Source organism: Oncorhynchus mykiss, chromosome 26, assembly GCF_013265735.2.
Source record: "Oncorhynchus mykiss isolate Arlee chromosome 26, USDA_OmykA_1.1, whole genome shotgun sequence".
NCBI classification, from domain to species: Eukaryota; Metazoa; Chordata; class Actinopteri; order Salmoniformes; family Salmonidae; genus Oncorhynchus; species Oncorhynchus mykiss.
Window position 1 is genome coordinate 34,659,357 of NC_048590.1, and position 19,430 is coordinate 34,678,786.

The 19,430-nt window shown below is 42.6% G+C and overlaps 1 protein-coding gene across 2 annotated transcripts in view; it reads left to right on the top strand.

Moving 5' to 3' along the window:
* Positions 1 to 15,062, top strand: part of LOC110506700 (switch-associated protein 70) — a 31,685-nt gene extending 16,623 nt beyond the window's left edge. For both annotated transcript variants that reach the window (XM_021586512.2, XM_021586513.2), the window contains 5 exons: positions 9,471 to 9,578; positions 9,930 to 10,096; positions 13,592 to 13,790; positions 14,260 to 14,356; positions 14,542 to 15,062. In XM_021586512.2, the coding sequence (XP_021442187.2) occupies positions 9,471 to 9,578; positions 9,930 to 10,096; positions 13,592 to 13,790; positions 14,260 to 14,356; positions 14,542 to 14,660 (690 nt within the window). In that variant the 3' untranslated portion in view covers positions 14,661 to 15,062. The remainder of the gene's footprint in view (positions 1 to 9,470; positions 9,579 to 9,929; positions 10,097 to 13,591; positions 13,791 to 14,259; positions 14,357 to 14,541) is intronic.
* Positions 15,063 to 19,430: the final 4,368 nt, after the last annotated feature.

Genomic DNA, 19,430 nt, shown 5'->3' on the forward strand with positions numbered 1-19,430 from the left:
ATAAACATTCATGTGGGCATGGTCTGGCACATAAATGCATAGACACTGTGTTTGCAAAACATTAGGAACACCTTCCTAATGTTGAGTTGCACCCCTTTTACCCTCAGAACAGCCTTAATTCATCAGGGCATGTATTCTACAAGGTGTCGAAAGCATTCTACAGGGATGCTGGCCCATGTTGACTCCAATGCTTCCCACAGTTGTGTCAAGTTGGCTGGATGTTCTTCAGGTGGAGCCATTCTTGATACACATGGGAAACTGTTGAGTGGGAAAAACCCAGCAGCATTGCAATTCTTGACACACTCAAACCGGTACACCTGGCACCTACTACCGTGCCCCGTTCAAAGGCACTTATATATTTTGTCTTGCCCATTCACCCTCTGAATGGCACACATACACAATCCATGTCTCAAGGCTTACAAGGCTTTTTTTTTTTTACATGTATTCAACCCCTTATTTTTGGCACTAAACAGGGGGAGTGGGGGGATTTTACTAAGCTATATGGAATTGTTTTAAGAAGGTCATACCAAGGATCCTTTTCTTATATGACTTTGAATTTTAAGACCCCTTGAATAGGGTTGAATATTTTCCCGGTATTTTACAAATGTTCGGTATTTCCCGCCAAAACCGGAAGTGTCATTATAAAGCATATAAATAGGCCTGTCTGGATTTGATTAGAGCTTTGATCAAAAATTCAATCTGATGCTACCTGAGCCTGATGAGCTCATTAAATACATTAAATACATTTTATTAGCCCAAGCCCAAATTATTGTGTCATTATCCAATACACATATGATATAGGCTGCTGCACATTACACATTTCATTAAAACATAGCCCATAGCTATACAATGCCTTTGGAAAGTATTCAGACCCCTGATTTTTTTCCCACACATTTTGTTACGTTACAGCCTTATTCTAAAATGGATTAAATAAAAACAATCCTCAGCAATCTACACACAATACCCTATAATGGCAAAGCGAACACTGTTTTTGGCAAGTTTATTAAACATAAAAGACCCTTCGCTATGAGACTCGAAATTGAGCTCAGGTGCATCCTGTTTCCATTGGTCATCCTTGAGATGTTTCTACAATTTGATTGGAGTCCACCTAAATTGAATAGATTGAACATTATTTGGAAAGGCACACACCTGTCTATATAAGGTCCCACAGTTGACAGTGCATGTCCGAGCAAAAACCAAGCCGTGAGTTTGAAGGAATTGTCCATAGAGCTCCGAAACAGGATTGTGTCTGTTGGGGGTTACGGTAACCGTAACTGGGAACCGCTTTTCAACCCTATATTTACAAATATATATACCATTTGTTTTGATGAATGTTGTTATTTGGCCTTACTGCTATTAGCCCATACAAACTCATTAAATAACAAATTCACTACATGGAACAACAGATAGTCCCCCCCAAAAAATCTAAAGGAAGTTTGTTCTGAAGTGTCTGTCCTATATCTGAGTGATATAAGAAAGATCAGGAAACATTAGTATATTTATATATATATTTTTTACATGTATTTAATGCACTAAGCAGTCTCCATATATACAGTACATCCATTCATTTTTTTCAACTGGTACTGGGGGACCTTCAGAAGAGTCTTGTGAGGCCTGTGGGCGTCCTAGAGCAGAACAATAGTTTGTAGGCCAAAACTTTCGGACGCTACAGATGATTTTGTGAGAAGACCGATTTTTGGGATGTCTCATGGTCTGACCGCTCTATCTTTGTCAGCTTTCACCTCAGATGTGGAAGTGTGACATAGGCAGGCAGATGCAGTGGACTGAGACGAATCCAATGCAATGTATTATGCTAATTACATTTCCACGGGGCGCGGACATCAACCTTAGAGGCTTAATCTGTTTGACTCAGAGTGATGAAATTTGGCCCACATGCTCAGGGATATGAGTCTAGCTAACCCAAGCGATATCTCAGACACCACTGGCCCGATTTTGACTAAACTTGGGTGAATGATTTGTCTTGCCATAGAGATCCGTAATTTACAAAATTACACTGATTGGCCCGATAGGGGTGCTGCATCATTCGTGGGGGACGACATGTTTACTGTTGCCTTGTTTTTCATTAGATCTGAGAAGAGGGGGAAAAAGCACTTATGCAAACGTAGCTGGCTCAGGGACACCTGTGAAAGAGCTGATGCCTGTATTCCGGTGCTGGTCTGCTGGTTATTTAGATCTGTCTCAGACTACCCACTTCCCCCTTTGCACCAGCATCTGGAGGCCCAGCTTTTCTTCTTATGCATCATTCTTTTCTACTCAAGTTCTCAACTCAAATCCTGTATAGCTCAGTTGGTAGAGCATGGAGCTTGCAACACCAGGGGTGAGGGTTTGATTCCCAAGGGGGTGGGGGAGTATGAAAATATATGCCCTCGCTACTTACTGTAAGTCGCTCTGGATAAGAGTGTATGCTAAATTACTAAAATGTTTTAAAAATCAGATCAACTACCACTGTCCAATTGAAAGAAGTCCTTATATTTTTATATTATTTTGTTGCTGTATTGTCACAATTCTAAAGGATAAACATATTATACAGGGGTCTGATAAGTCTAATGAGTGTAGCTTGTCCCACTGAAAAGCAGCAGCCTGTCCAATATAATTGTTTTCTCCTTTAGACCAAAGTCAAAGATGAGTTCCTTTTAAAGCCTGTTGAATTGAGGGATTTTCCCTATCAGTTTCCCCAAAGTAACCTTTAGTTGAGAGTGGCTGAATTAACACCATCAAGTTGACCTCAAGCGAATTTACTTTTTTAATTGCCATTTTTAAAGCCATGTCCCCCCGCCCTTGAATTTTCCTAAATAAGTATATATAACACACTGTTGTTGTTAGAATCTTAATATCACAAACAGAATTTGTGTTCTAAGCAATTTTATGAGGACATTCCCCCCTGTCCCTTATTCACTGCCAGTCATTCACTGCCAGTCAGCCTGCGAGGCAGATGATGGCCCCTCGAAACTACACCTAAACTATATACGAATTCATTTCACACATATAATAATAATAATAATAATAATATTAATAATATTAATAATAATAATCGAGTTAGCCAAGACTGACAATAGATTAAGATTGATATCACTTTATTCATCAAATGTACACAAAGTCCAACTGCAATGTGACTTCTGCTTTATCCCAAACCCTCCGAAAGACACATACATGTGCAGGCTGGAAAGGTTGGAGCAGGGGGCTGCCACACTGGGCGCCCATGGAGCAGCTGATGGGTGAGAAAATTATCTATTGATAAATTGTATATAAAGAATCTGATTAATAGCGCAGCATGGAATTCAAAGTTTGGATTTTTGTCACATGCACAAGTACAGTGAAATGCATAACTTGCAATCCCTGACCAACAGTAAAGTATGACATATAAAAATAGTATAATAAAAAAACAAGAGGAACAAGAGAGGAATCTATATACAGAGTCAGTGCCAGTACCAAATGTACAATGTGCAGGGATACTGGAGTATTTGAGGTTGATATGAACATGTAGGCAGGTATGGCAGCAGCATAAATGGTGTGTTGGTGAGTGTGAGTGGGTGTTGGTTTGAGTGTGTGCAAGAGTGTCGATGTAGGCTTAAAAGGCAGATGGATATACACATTGTTGTTTTTTAAACCTTTCTTTAAATAGGCAGGTCAGTTAAGAACAAATTTTTATTTACAATGATGGCCAAACCCGGACAACGCTGGGCCAATTGTGCGCCGCCCGGACGACGCTGGGCCAATTGTGCGGCCGCCCTATGGGACTCCCAATCACGGTCAGATGTGATACAGCCTGGATTCGAACCAGGGACTGTAGTGACGCCTCTTGCACTGAGATGCAGTGCCTTAGACCGTTGCACCACTCAGGGGCAGTATGGCAGGGCTGAAAAGTGCTGAAAAGTGACTGGTAGCAGGAATACATAAATACCTATGGTAATATACTGTCACGTTGGTATAAAGGGATCGGGATACAGGCGCAGAAATAGGTAACAGGGTTTTTTATTTACCCAAATAACAGCGTGCCATGTCAAGGCATGGGGACAAAGCCCAAACAAACATGTATGCAAAACACAGGGTTGAGACCCAAACGAAAGAGCGAGGAGTACCTCGAATAAATACACAATTGACAAGACCATGGTGAACAATTACTAATCAAGGAAATGGGGACCAGTTGTGCGTAATGACACAGTTCCGAAGGGAGCCGTGACATATACTAATGGTAATATATTCATGTAAACAGGAGTAGTAATGACCAGTAGCAGCATAAATGGATAAATACTTATGGTAATGGAAACCAATAACCAATGAACAGCAGTGTAGTGGTAGTAATACATCTTCAAATCAAATCAAATCAAATTTTATTTGTCACATACACATGGTTAGCAGATGTTAATAAGAGTGTAGCAAAATGCTTGTGCTTCTAGTTCCGACAATGCAGTAATAACCAACAAGTAATCTAACTAACAATTCCAAAACTACTGTCTTATACACAGTGTAAGGGGATAAAGAATATGTACATAAAGATATATGGATGAGTGATGGTACAGAGCAGCATAGGCAAGATACAGTAGATGGTATCGAGTACAGTATATACATATATGAGATGAGCATGTAAACAAAGTGGCACAGTTAAAGTGGCTAGTGATACATGTACTACACAAGGATGCAGTAGATGATATAGAGTACAGCACATACGTATACATATGAGATGAATAATGTAGGGTATGTAAACATTATATTAGGTAGCATTGTTTAAAGTGGCTAGTGATATATTTTACATAATTTCCCATCAATTCCCATTATTAAAGTGGCTGGAGTTGAGTCAGTGTGTTGGCAGCAGCCACTCAATGTTAGTGGTGGCTGTTTAGCAGTCTGATGGCCTTGAGATAGAAGCTGTTTTTCAGTCTCTCGGTCCCAGCTTTGATGCACCTGTACTGACCTCGCCTTCTGGATGATAGCGGGGTGAACAGGCAGTGGCTCGGTGGTTGTTGTCCTTGATGATCTTTATGGCCTTCCTGTAACATCGGGTGGTGTAGGTGTCCTGGAGAGCAGGTAGTTTTCCCCCGGTGATGCGTTGTGCAGACCTCACTACCCTCTGGAGAGCCTTACGGTTGTGGGCGGAGCAGTTGCCGTACCAGGCGGTGATACAGCCCGCCAGGATGCTCTCGATTGTGCATCTGTAGAAGTTTGTGAGTGCTTTTGGTGACAAGCTGAATTTTTTCAGCCTCCTGAGGCTGGAGTTGGAGTTGGAGGCGTGCGTGGCCACGCAGTCGTGGGTGAACAGGGAGTACAGGAGAGGGCTCAGAACGCACCCTTGTGGGGCCCCAGTGTTGAGGATCAGCTGGGTGGAGATGTTGTTGCCTACCCTCACCACCTGGGGGCGGCCCGTCAGGATGTCCAGTACCCAGTTGCACAGGGCGGGGTCGAGACCCAGGGTCTCGAGCTTGATGAATAGCTTGGAGGGTACTATGGTGTTGAATGCCGAGCTGTAGTCGATGAACAGCATTCTCACATAGGTATTCCTCTTGTCCAGATGGGTTAGGGCAGTGTGCAGTGTGGTTGAGATTGCATCGTCTGTGGACCTATTTGGGCGGTAAGCAAATTGGAGTGGGTCTAGGGTGTCAGGTAGGGTGGAGGTGATATGGTCCTTGACTAGTCTCTCAAAGCACTTCATGATGACGGAAGTGAGTGCTACGGGGCGGTAGTCGTTTAGCTCAGTTACCTTAGCTTTCTTGGGAACAGGAACAATGGTGGCCCTCTTGAAGCATGTGGGAACAGCAGACTGACTGGTATAGGGATTGATTGAATATGTCCGTAAACACACCGGCCAGCTGGTCTGCGCATGCTCTGAGGGCGCGGCTGGGGATGCCGTCTGGGCCTGCAGCCTTGCGAGGGTTAACACGTTTAAATGTTTTACTCACCTCGGCTGCAGTGAAGGAGAGTCCGCATGTTTTCGTTGCAGGCCGTGTCAGTGGCACTGTATTGTCCTCAAAGCGGGCAAAAAAGTTATTTAGTCTGCCTGGGAGCAAGACATCCTGGTCCGTGACTGGGCTGGTTTTCTTCTTGTAGTCCGTGATTGACTGTAGACCCTGCCACATACCTCTTGTGTCTGAGCCGTTGAATTGAGATTCTACTTTGTCTCTATACTGACGCTTAGCTTGTTTGATAGCCTTGCGGAGGGAATAGCTGCGCTGTTTGTATTCGGTCATGTTACCACTCACCTTGCCCTGATTAAAAGCAGTGGTTCGCGCTTTCAGTTTCACGCGAATGCTGCCATCAATCCACGGTTTCTGGTTAGGGAATGTTTTAATCGTTGCTATGGGAACGACATCTTCAACGCACGTTCTAATGAACTCGCACACCGAATCAGCGTATTCGTCAATGTTGTTATCTGACGCAATACGAAACATATCCCAGTCCACGTGATGGAAGCAGTCTTGGAGTGTGGAATCAGCTTGGTCGGACCAGCGTTGGACAGACCTCAGCGTGGGAGCTTCTTGTTTTAGTTTCTGTCTGTAGGCAGGGATCAGCAAAATGGAGTCGTGGTCAGCTTTTCCGAAAGGAGGGCGGGGCAGGGCCTTATATGCGTCGCGGAAGTTAGAATAACAATGATCCAAGGTTTTTCCAGCCCTGGTTGCGCAATCGATATGCTGATACAATTTAGGGAGTCTTGTTTTCAGATTAGCCTTGTTAAAATCCCCAGCTACAATGAATGCAGCCTCAGGATGTATGGATTCCAGTTTGCAAAGAGTCAAATAAAGTTCGTTCAGAGCCATCAATGTGTCTGCTTGGGGGGGAATATATACGGCTGTGATTATAATCAAAGAGAATTCTCTTGGTAGATAATGCGGTCGACATTTGATTGTGAGGAATTCTAAATCAGGTGAACAGAAGGATTTGAGTTCCTGTATGTTTCTGTGATCACACCACGTCTCGTTAGCCATAAGGCATACGCCCCCGCCCCTCTTCTTACCAGAAATATGTTTGTTTCTGTCGGCGCGATGCGTGGAGAAACCCGCTGGCTGCACCGCCTCCGATAGCGTCTCTCCAGTGAGCCATGTTTCCGTGAAGCAAAGAACGTTACAGTCTCTGATGTCCCTCTGGAATGCTACCCTTGCTCGGATTTCATCAACCTTGTTGTCAAGAGACTGGACATTGGCGAGAAGAATGCTAGGGAGTGGTGCACGATGTGCCCGTCTCCGGAGTCTGACCAGAAGACCGCCTCGTTTCCCTCTTTTACGGAGTCGTTTTTTTGGGTCGCCAGCTGGGATCCATTCCGTTGTCCTGGTTGAAAGGCAGAACACAGGATCCGCTTCGCGAAAATCATCTTCTTGGTTGTACTGATAATGAGTTGACGCTGATCTTATATTCAGTAGTTCTTCTCGACTGTATGTAATGAAACCTAAGATGACCTGGGGTACTAATGTAAGAAATAACACGTAAAAAAACAAAAAACTGCATAGTTTCCTAGGAACACGAAGCGAGGCGGCCATCTCTGTCGGCGCCATGGCAACCATCTTGACACAGAGGCAGGGGAAGGAATGCCAAAAAGTGACTTGTTCAAATTCTCCTACAGAGTCACAAGCAGGTATGACGTTTTGATGTCTAGATATGTATTATAGTATTAGAACGAGCAGATTCTAAATCACATATCCTTGTTAAACAACTCTTAAAAATTACCCCTTGAGCTCGATTTCAAAATATAACATTTTGGCAGATTTACTGCGATTCCATGGCAACACTCAAACCACAGTAATATATTTACACTCAAAATATGCCATTCTGTTCTTTTGAAAAGCATTTTCTTAAATTCATAATGTTCCTTAAAGCCCCCATGCAGTCTTTTTAATGTTATTATTTAAATAATGTCTAATAAATCACTATCTGTGTTCAAATACCCATACTAACATACTGTATACATACTTAATGAGTATATACTACATACTCTTAGTTAATTAAGGTATACTCTAAACAAACGGTATCGTTTCAGTTGAGCACTAGTGCTTCTCCTGTCTACCGGAAGTTGATGCTGTTGCTATGCAACCTCTTGCTAGCTTGTTAGCATAACAAATGACTAGTTAGACATTTTACGATTTTGGGTGTGTTCGTAAATTCAATGCCAGAGTGCGCTCGGGGCGTTTGTAAATCCCGAGTGTTGTCAGATTGTCTGTTTTGTAAATTCAGAGCGCACACTGGACATTCTGGCCAAGGAGTAGGGTTGATCCGAGCGTTCAACTCCAATGGCAGTCAAGCACCCAAGCCAAAGTTTGCTAGCTACTTCCAGACATGAGAGAACCCCTCACTCTGACCTCACTACTTGCCCTAGCAGAGCTGGTTAGGCTGTTTTTATGTTATCCAGAGTGTTGGTGACTCGTTCCCTTGAGGCCAGGCTTTTCTAGTGTTAAAACCTGTTATGGATGATGCGAATTTTCGCAGCTTTTTGTTAAAAATCGTGCAACATTTCAAAGTCCTGCTACTCATGCCAGGAATATAGTATATGCATATGATAAGTATGTGTGGATAGAAAACACTCTGACGTTTCTAAAACTGGTTAAATCGGGTCTGTGGCTATAACAGAACGTGTTTAGGAGTAAAAATCCCTGGTAAAACTGTTTACCAAAAACAAAAACAAAAATATTCGTCCGCCATTCAATGAATTGTTTAAGACGAGAGAAAATATATGCACCCCCTGTAAACGCCTACAGCTTCCACACGATGTCACCATTGCTATCAATATCAGAATCATTTATCCCTGGTTACAACACGAATAGACCCCTCCCTTCTTCTGACGCACCACAGTATGTTGTGAAACTGAAAAAATGGACGATGTTTTCCAGACTTGCTGCTATCGAATACAGATCGCCCCGTGATCAATTTGATACATCATTAACGTTTATTAATACCTAAAGTTGGTTTAGAAACATCGTTTGAAGTGATTTGTAAAAGTTTATAGGCGACTTTTGTAATTTTAAAAAGTGACGTTGCGTCTTGTAAATGGACTTTTTGCAGCATCAGACTGGCCTTCAGCAAATGACATTTTGGGTATACAATGACGGATTTAATCGGGAAAAAGACCCAATTGTGATGTTTATGGGACATATAGGAGTGCCAACAAAGAAGCTCGTCCAAGGTAATGAATGTTTTATATTTTATTTCTGCGTTTTGGGTAGCGCCGGCTACCGCAAAATCTGTTGTTTACGTGTCGTGCTGGTATTTTGGGGGGTGCATGCTATCAGATAATAGCTTCTCATGCTTTCGCCGAAAAGCATTTTACAAATCTGACTTGGTGGCTAGATTCACAACGAGTGTAGCTTTAATTCAGTACCTTGCATGTGTGTTTTAATGAAAGTTTGAGATTTAACGAGTACTAAGTAAAGTACTATAGGTGGCGCTCTGAAATTTCCGCTGAGCTATCCCTGTGCAGGGACCACCTCCATAAGAAGTTTTAAGGCTTCTTCTCCCTTGGCTCCTGACAGAAACTGGAGGAGGCAGTGGCCACAGCGACTCTGGAGGAGCAGAGGAGAAAACAGACCCAGACTGACCTGCAGGACCGCTACAGAACGGACCTGGAGAGAGAGAAAATGGTAACCAACCACAAAGCTACACTCTAGCTCTGTTCCAGGAAGTGCATACTCAGAATCATTGCAAACAACATATTGCTCAGCAAAACTTATCTCATGACTTTGAATCATTGCGTTTGATGAATAACAAAGTAGTATTACTATTAGTATTACTATTACTCACATTATGAGTAACAGTATTATTTGTGGAGTAATCTGGGAAAATCTACACTAAACAGAATTGATTGTCATATGCACACCACATGCTACTTTGTACTGTGGTGGTGTGTGTGCATGTGTGTGTGTGCATGCGTGCATTCATGTCTGTGTGTCCAGATTATCATATCAAACTGTGTGTCCATTGTCTCCTGTCAGGTTCGTCAGCAGATGGAGGAGCAGGTGGCCCAGAAGTCCAGTGAGTTGGAGCAGTACCTGCAGCGTGTCAGGGAGCTGGAGGACATGTACCACCGCCTGGAGGATGCACTAGAGGATGAGAGACAGGCCAGGCAGGATGAGGAGACCATGCGCAAACTACAGACCAGGTGAGACGCAACACACACTTGACACACACTTGACACACTCATAGCCTTACACTGAGTGTACAAAACATTAGGAACACCTTTCTAATATTGAGTTACTTCCCCTTTTGCCCTCATATTTATCTAATTAACTAACTATGTTTAATTGTTATACAATTAAATGAATAATGTAACAATTATCTCATTAGGATCTGGGGCACCACGAGAGCAGTTCTTTAAAGAGTTACCATCTCCCGAATTAAACTCTAAAAGGTCTTTACCTATCACATCTATAAACAGTCAACTTATTAATCATAACCTCGTATCATATCATCATTCTGAACAGTCGTAACCTCCTTGCGTCTGCAAAAACCTGAGCCTTAATTATGATTCAGTACTCCACAAATGTATTTAATTATTTAATTACTAGCTAATTAACCTTTCTGATCTCCCCATCCCGGATCCGGGTTCGTGAATACAGACTCAAGCTCATTACCATAACGCAACGTTAACTATTCATGAAAATCGCAAATGAAATGAAATAAATATGCTAGCTCTCAAGCTTAGCCTTTTGTTAACAACACTGTCATCTCAGATTTTCAAAATATGCTTCTCAACCATTGCAAAACAATCATTTGTGTAACAGTATTGATGGCTAACGTAGCATTTAGCATTAGCATTCAGCTGGCAACATTTACACAAAAAAACAGAAAAGCATTCAAAAAAATCATTTACCTTTGAAGAACTTCAGATGTTTTCATTGAGGAGACTCTCAGATAGCAAATGTTCAGTTTTTCCTGAAAGATTATTTGTTTAGGACAAATCGCTCCGTTTTCTGCGTCACGTTTAGCTATGAAAAAACCCCTGTATCCAGGATTGTGTAAATCTATCAGCAAGCTCATTAGCATAACACAACGTTAACTATTTATGAAAATCGCAAATGAAATGAAATAAATATGCCATCTCTCAAGCTTAGCCTTTTGTAAACAACACTGTCATCTCAGATTTTCAAAATATGCTTCTCAACCATAGGAAAACAATCATTTGTGTAAAAGTAGCTAGCTAGAGTTAGCATTTCGCGTTAGCATTTAGCGTTAGCATTAGCGTTAGCATCCAGCACGCAACATTAACAAAAACATAAAAGCCTTCAAATAAAATCATTTACCTTTGAAGAACTTCTGATGTTTTCAATGAGGATACTCTCAGTTAGATAGCAGATGCTCAGTTTTTCCAAAAAGATTCCTTGTGTATTAGAAATAGCTCCGTTTTATACATCACATTTGGCTACCAAAAAAAATCCATAAATTCAGTCCTCAAAACGCAAACTTTTTTCCAAATTAACTCCATAATATCGACTGAAAACATGGCAAACGTTGTTTAGAATCAATCCTCAAGGTGTTTTTCACATATCTCTTCATTGATACATCGTTCTTGGAAACATGCTTTCTCTCCTGAATCCCAGGAGAAAATGCCTGCACCTGAAGATTACGCACAAATTTAGACAAAGGACACCGGGCGGACCTCTGGAAAATGTAGTCTCTTATGGCCAATCTTCCAATGATATGCCTACAAATACGTCACAATGCTGCTAAGACCTTGGGCGAACGACAGAAAGTGTAGGCTCATTCCTTGCGCAATCACAGCCATATAAGGAGAGAATGGAAAACAGAGCTTCAGAAATTCTGCTAATTCCTGGGTGATGCATCATCTTGGTTTCGCCTGTAGAATGAGTTCTGGGGCATTTACAGACAAAATCTTTGCAGATTCTGAAACTTCAGAGTGTTTTCTTTCCAAAACTGTCAAGAATATGCATAGTCGAGCATCTTTTCGTGACAAAATATCGCGCTTAAAACGGGAACGTTTTTTATCCAAAAATGAAATAGCGCCCCTAGAGCTCTAAGAGGTTAAATGGGAACACAGGCTAAACACACACACACTCTCCACACCGGTTATTGACTGGAGACGTAATACTCTGAAAACAGGACCCTAGCAGAATGACAACAACATGGATGCTTGTTAAAGAAGAGATGGAGCGGGACAGAGACACTTAACATTGCCACATTTAGAAACTACTGTCACCTACAATAACCATATACTTTGCACAAGAACCGCTGCCCGCTTTGAGCAAGACATCATGAATGTATTTACGTGAAATGCCTGGGTTCGCCGGGGATCTCTCAGTGAACAGGGCAGCCTTGGAAAGGGTGTTGGGCCTTTTCGCGGCACGCTTGTAAGGCTCTGATTGTCCAAAATGGTTTCAACAACTCTTCTACTGTTGTCCTTCTTCGTAATTGTCCGGTATCTGGTGACAAGTCATGTAGTCCTAAACAGAACTGATTTTCCTTCCATTGGGGTGGCATGGTAGCCTAGTGGTTAGAGCGTTGGACTAGTAACCGAAAGGTTGCAAGTTCATATCCCCGAGCGGACAAGGTACAAATCTGTCGTTCTGCCCCTGAACAGGCCGTCATTGAAAATAAGAATTTGTTCTTATTTGCCTAGTTGAATAAAGGTAAAATAAAATTCTAGATGATAGGCTAGCCAGCCGTATCAATGGTTTCGCAGTGGGGTGATGAAAGTAATCCATGGTTTGAGCAGAGTTTTGAGCAAAGTTTTAAACATGTAGTTCACGCTTCACGCTTTTTCTGGTTCAATATTTTGAGCCGGTTGGTTCCAGCTGGCTGGCACGCTCCCTGACCTCACTCTGGGGCGGTGATTACTCACTGTGCAAAGTTTTGGAAAACAATTATCTCTTATAACTTCTCAAATCACATTCCTCTCTTTTCAAAAACACTTGAATAATTTTCCATATTACATGCACAACCAATAGTATGGAAACTTTATCCATGTATTGTGTATACTTTCCAAGTTACAGTATTTCCTTTTTTAATGACATCACAAAATAACAAACAATATGACATTAGTGTTGTATAGATCGCCTCTGACAATTCCCCACGTTCTACATTAGAAATATTGTTCCATTATTTGCTTTTTAACGTGTTAGAGTTTCAGCGGGAAAAGGTCTGTTGAGACAAAGCACATTCCTTTGGTGAATTTGGAGAGCGCAAACCTGGATCTTGTCACTTGATTTACAACATGACTTGAGTGTCAATCACCACTAGTTCTTTCCTCCCCCCTCTACGGGTGAAATGGGGTCTGATTGAAGTTATTCATTGCAAACCTGATCTGACCTATGGATTCTCGTGGTCAGTCATGACAAAGAGATCCTAGCTTTCATCTGGATTCACCTGGTCAGTCTATGTCATGGAAAGAGCAGGTGTTCGTAATGTTTTGTACACTGTGTATGTGCACTGGTTAAAGGTAGTACACTATATAGGGAAACGGGTGCCATGTGGTACACAACACACACAGATGGAGTGTACATTAGTGCACAAAAACAGTTTATCAGAAGACTGTGTATAGATGTTAACATTCACATTCTCAGGTAACTGCACCCAACATTTGTTTGAGTGTCTGTCTGTGATTGGTTCATGTGGTGTGTCGGTTTCTGCATGTACCCAGGCTTCTGGAGGAGGAGTCAGCCAAGCGGGCGGAGCTAGAGCAGATCCACCTGCAGCAGCAGAGGGCCATCTCCCAGACCCAGGCTGAGAAGCAGGAGCTGGAGAACGACCGGCTGGCCAAGGAGATGGTCCTGCAGGCAGCTATGCTGCAGCTGGAGAGTCTTGAGAGAGAGAGGCACGGAGCACTGGAGCAGTACGAGGTCAGAGAACAACACCCTGTCTGTGTTTCAATATGGCTGTTAGTAGGGACCATGTCCACTATTAACACTTCACTTAAAGTAAGGTATTGCTGGGCCATTTCATAAACAAGATAAAAACAAATTTGTCAGGAAGTACTTTCTTTAGACCTATATGTCTGTGAGCAACTACTGGTCTTTATTCGGCTGAACATAGTGTTGAGTCAGTGGAAGGCTGCCTGACATTTGAACCAGAAACAGTCCCTGGCGCCAAACTTGGCCTCTTCTCAAATTACTCCTCTGTCAACTGTTGACGCAACACAAAACCATCATAGAGGTCTCTCCTTGCACTCTGTTGCCATCTAGTGGTGATATCACTGAGAACTGTCTCTACTTCAAGAACAACAGCAAAACATATTTATTATTTAAACAGACTTGTACTTGCCGTCATTGAGATGTATGGATAAACCCTGTGTGTGTGTTTGTGTTACAGGAGGTGAGAATGAAACTGGAGCAGGCAGCTAATAAGACCAAGAGCTGGAAAGACAAGGTGGCCAAGCATGAGGGACTGGTCCGTCTCATCCAGCCAGGTAAGTAAGAATGAGAGGCCAACATCACCATAGTAGAATGTCCTCCACTGCATGTTCATGTTCTGTTCTGTTCTCCTCCCCATACTCATATTACAATGCTATTGATGACTTTGTTCTATTGATCTATTGTTTGAATACAGTCTGTGATGTTTTCTTTCTCCTTCTGTCTGTGTATGTCTGTGAAGGCGATAAAGGACCACAGAGGATGACTAACTGGGGCCCAGCAGCCTTCACAGACACTGAGCTGGACCTGAGGAAGAAGTCCTGGCAGGAAAGGAAGAACCACAACCAGTCATCCCAGTAGACAGAGGATGGTGCTTCTTACCTGATGGTCCAGAGATCTTTCCACAATCGTGTAGCATCAGGATACTGTTGTCTTGTGTTGTTGAGAATTAACTAATGTGTACGGTTGCAAATTTCCTGAAACTTTCCCAAAATGTCCAGGTTTTCCAGAAATCCTTATTGCTGAATTCTCGATTTCCTGCTTATTTTCTCCTAATTCTGGGAATCTTCTGACTGGGATATCTGGAATTTTTAAACCCTACTAAAGTCTTTAAGTAGGAAAAAGAGCTGTTATGTTAAACTTTTTTTAAAATAATGTCATGAGAATGTAATAAGATTAAAGTAATAAGATAAAAGTGATAAGATGTTTTATATTTAAAATGCCAACGCATAAGTAGCGCATCTTATAAAATATATTTAAAGACATTTCTTTATACTGTGTCTGTCTATTTTAATGGATGAGGGATGTAAAAATGATGTGTTAGAAAAGGTGAGTAGTGAACGGGGGTAGGTTACATATGCTATATCACCCCCCAAAGAATGGCATGTATATATGGCTCTGGGTTTGAAATGCTCAGCCTTGATATATATATTTGATACATTTCATTCCATTTTTTTCCCTTCAATCTAACCATTTAAAATGTAATTTCCTGGTTTGCCTGTGGGAACTGTGGAACCTTGAGTAATATTCCTATGGAATACTTGGCCGATGTCCTCTTGTGGTTTCATGAGTAAAAGTATCTGTTTACGGCTCTGCCGTAACTCAAGGTAATATTATACTGTGGTGGGCTGGGAGTTACTGTAGATACCTTGAACTGCTTGAGTCCATAGCTATAGTTCCACTTGTGTTGTTGTAGTCAGGTGAAGTTAAATTTAACCAAACATAGGCGAGTGTGAACTGAGCTCTGTGCTTGTGTGTAATAATGAATATTGGTGCAGTGAGAACTCATGAGATCTGACTGCAGCGATGGAACTGCTGGGCTCTATTGTTTCTCTGCGGACTCTGAGCTGGGTTCTATTCTCTCTGGGGGAACCAGGACCCTGGACTGGGATCCATTCTCTCTCTTGGGGCCCTAGGTCCTGCTTAACTCCACTCTCGCTCTGCACTACATCTCAGCCTAGTGCTGCAGATTTCTGTAATGGAAGTTCTGCAGGGCTTCAAAGAGCTGGCCTGGCCATCTGGCTGTCTTTCTGAATCTGTCCTGGCAGGCTGAGGTCCAGCTCTCTCTCTCTCTCTCTCTCTCTGAGCCAGCCTGACCAAACCACCCCAACCATGTGACACTGATCGTGACATCCCCCCTCATTCATAAACCTGTGGTTTTCATTACAGTAATGTCCTACTTTGTGTCATGTTGAAACAAATACAATCTGATTTTATTTTTTGGGGGCCAAATCCTGCTTTTGATTTGCTAAATCGTGTGTGGTGTGTGTGTGAGAGCATGTTCTCTTCACATCTGGAGCTCACTACTGTAGGTCTAGGTCTTCTAGACCTTGTAGAAGAACAGTCAGTCGTGACTAAGTCTGTGCAGACTGCTACCAGCCCTTTTCCTTTATGAGAGCTCAGACAAACAATTATGATGATTAATAAATGCTACAGCACGGGCAGACCCACTTTCACACCCCTCACACCCGGACCTGCGCTCTCGTCCACCCTGCTTGGTTTGCACAGTGCGCTGACTTCACAGAGCAGTCTGGTCAGAGGGCTCAGCCTGGGAGGCTGCAGATCAAAGCCATGTCGATAGGATGAGACAGGAGACCTGGCTGCTTGGAGTGTGGAACCACAGGCCTGTCTGTCAGGATGGAGAAACACGCCAAGCAAACATGTAAACATCACAACAACCCCATCACACTGTCACGACAGCCATCCTACAGCATGATACACATAGTAAATAATTTTCATAAAACATGATTCCTCCCTTTAGGAGTATTCTTCTCTTCAGGAAAGACTCAAGGAGTAAAGACTCCCAGACAGAATTGTTCCAGACCAACCCAGCTCAGAGTGCCTCTCTCCATGTTAACAAAGAGCTGGGCAGGCTTAAACAAAAACACATGAGACATACGTGATTCTATTGTAGTTATCTCTCTTGTTGCTCCAGTAATTGGGCATTCCAGCCTTTTTTCTGTGCTGAATATATTTTTCCGTTCAACTGTTTTATTTCATCGTGGAGAAATCTGCTGTTTTGCAGAGAGACAGACCTAAGACTCTGAGACCTGAGAACACCAGGTTCCACACATCAGTAGAAGGTTGGTTGAGGTTTGAAAATAACCAGTTTGACTCATACTGCATTTACATTTTAGACATTTAGCAGACGCTCTTATCCAAAGCCACGTACAGTTAGGCGTTACTCTCTGTCAAATGAAATAAATGTTTTGCCTTTGAGGAGAATTATATGAGTTGAGAATGAGGCTTTTGAGAACTGTTAAATGAGGAATTTTAACAGGAAGGACTTCAAATCCTGGAAGGTTGTTTCTTGGTGTCCTGGATTGTCCTGAGTAACACTGTCAATAAGGGTGTCTGCCAACTCTTAAGCCACAACCCTGAGCATTCCATCCACCACTCCCTGTTTACCAGCTCTGACAAATGGCCCAGTGCCACTCTTCCACTTCCCTTTATCTCCTCCTCTTCTTCTTTCCTCTCCTCCTCCCCAAGAACTTAGTCTCTATCCTCTGCCACCCATTATCCTCCTCCTTCTCCTCCCCTCTCACTCCTCCTCCTCATCCCCCCTTTCCCCTTTCCCTTCTCTTTCTCCACCACAAGAAGTTCATTAGTCTCTCTATCTCCGGTTTGCTCTCCTCCCTCTCCATTTTCCTCAATGAAAGAACCACAAATAAGGTGATTGAGGGTTTTCAATCTGCTCTTCAATATGCGTCTTGCCCTGAGCCAATTACACCTGAGTGAAAAGTCACTAATTGACTCAGATCATTCTTGTGACATAACAGGAAGGGGAGTGAAGACTGGTGATGAGCAGGTACACGAGGTGTGGGAACGGTTGAATTAAACTGTTCATTACATTTTTGCTGCATCAACTTTAAAGGAAACTGTTTGTAAAGAGTGTGACTTACATACATGTGGCCACCCATATGGGCTAGTCAGGGCCAGCCCTAGCCTTTTGGGGGCCTTAAGCAAGATTTGGTTTGCTCCCCCTCCCCCACCCCACACACCTTGCAGGCAACACATTTCGGTGGCAGAGAGAAATTTGCAGTTTAAAAGTACATTTCCTGCAACTCCTCACATTTTTCTATGGGGTGTTGAGAAAATGTTGCTGTTTTAAAGCACATTTTCTACACATTCTGCCATGACTTATGCCATGTTCATATACTATCTGAGTGAAAGTCAGTAATACAATCAATTGGGGCTCCCTGGAAGTCAGCACAGTGTCTCTCAGATGGCTGGGGGTGATTCCGGCCAGAAGTTTAAGAATTTTGTGTTTTTCAAACACCGAAACTGTCCCACCCTGATCTGTTTCACCTGTCTTGTGCTTGTCTCCACCCCCCTCCAGGTGTCGCCTATTTTCCACATTATCACCTGTGCATTTATACCTGTGTTTTCTGTTTGTCTGTTGCCAGTGCGTCTTGTTTCATCAAGCTTACCAGTGTGTTTCGCCCTAGCCCCTGGATTTTTTTTTTTTTTTCTTTTTTCTCTTCCTGCCCGCCGTTCTGTACCTTTCTGACTCTGCCTTGGATTACCGATCTCTGCCTGCTCTTCATATCTATCAGTGTGTTTCTCCATAGCCCCTGTTTTTGTAGCTTTGACCACTCTGCCTGCCCTGACCCTGACTGCCGTTCTGTACCTTTCTGACTCTGCCCTGGATTACCGATCTCTGCCTGCTCTTGACCTGTTGTCTGCCTGCCCCCTGTTTTGTTAATGAACGTCTGATTCGAACTGTCTGCATCTGGGTCTTATCCTGGGTTCGGATAGAAACAGCTTTTTCCTGCAATTTAGAGCCATAATCATTACGCTTAATTATATGTATATTTTCTGCAAATCTAAACATCTTGAGCTTTTTGTGTTCTCCTGACTGGTGGTAGATTTTTTTTTCCTCTGCATTGCTGCTAAAATGTGGGTAAAAGATTGAAAAGGATATGAGTCTTGTGAAGTAAATGCAGTAATTGCTTGCTTTTCTAAAGTCTACCAACCTCGCAAGCAGGCTTGTCAGCTAAAATAGTTATCATTAAACAAGCTAGCTAATCTAACTTGATTGAAATTGCTTCTTGGTCCAGGTAGTTGAGGTTGGGAGCCTATCTGGGATAGCCAAAGCAAACACAATAAAATAGCTGGCTTGTAGTATTACAGAGAAACAACAAATTAAACATTTTTCTAACAGGACAAATATGAGGGCACATGTGCTCACTATGGGCATGATGCCGCTGCTGGTTCTCATCACTCTTTATCAGTGTCATCACCTTGTCTTCTGGGTGAAAAGAGCCAGACCAGGTTCTGTGCTTCTGCTGTGGTTCTCCTCTCCCAGCATGTGTCCTACACACGTACCAGATGTATCACTAGCTGGTTAGCCAAGTGTACAAGTACTGTTGCCATTGCTAAACCAAGACCATAGTTACCACACACAGGAACGATTGTATCCCATAACGATCATTATAGACTCTCAGTTCTGTGTGTCTCTGGCACTGACTCCTTTTGCAAGCACTCCAAAGCCTCTCTTCAACTCTCCCAGTGCGTCACTTCAGCTTTGTTCCCATGCCAGACAAAATAAATAAATGAGACCAAACACAGAGAGTAAACATATGAGAGTCATATTATGTGACAGTGATGTCGTTAGGGGGCAGAGATCCA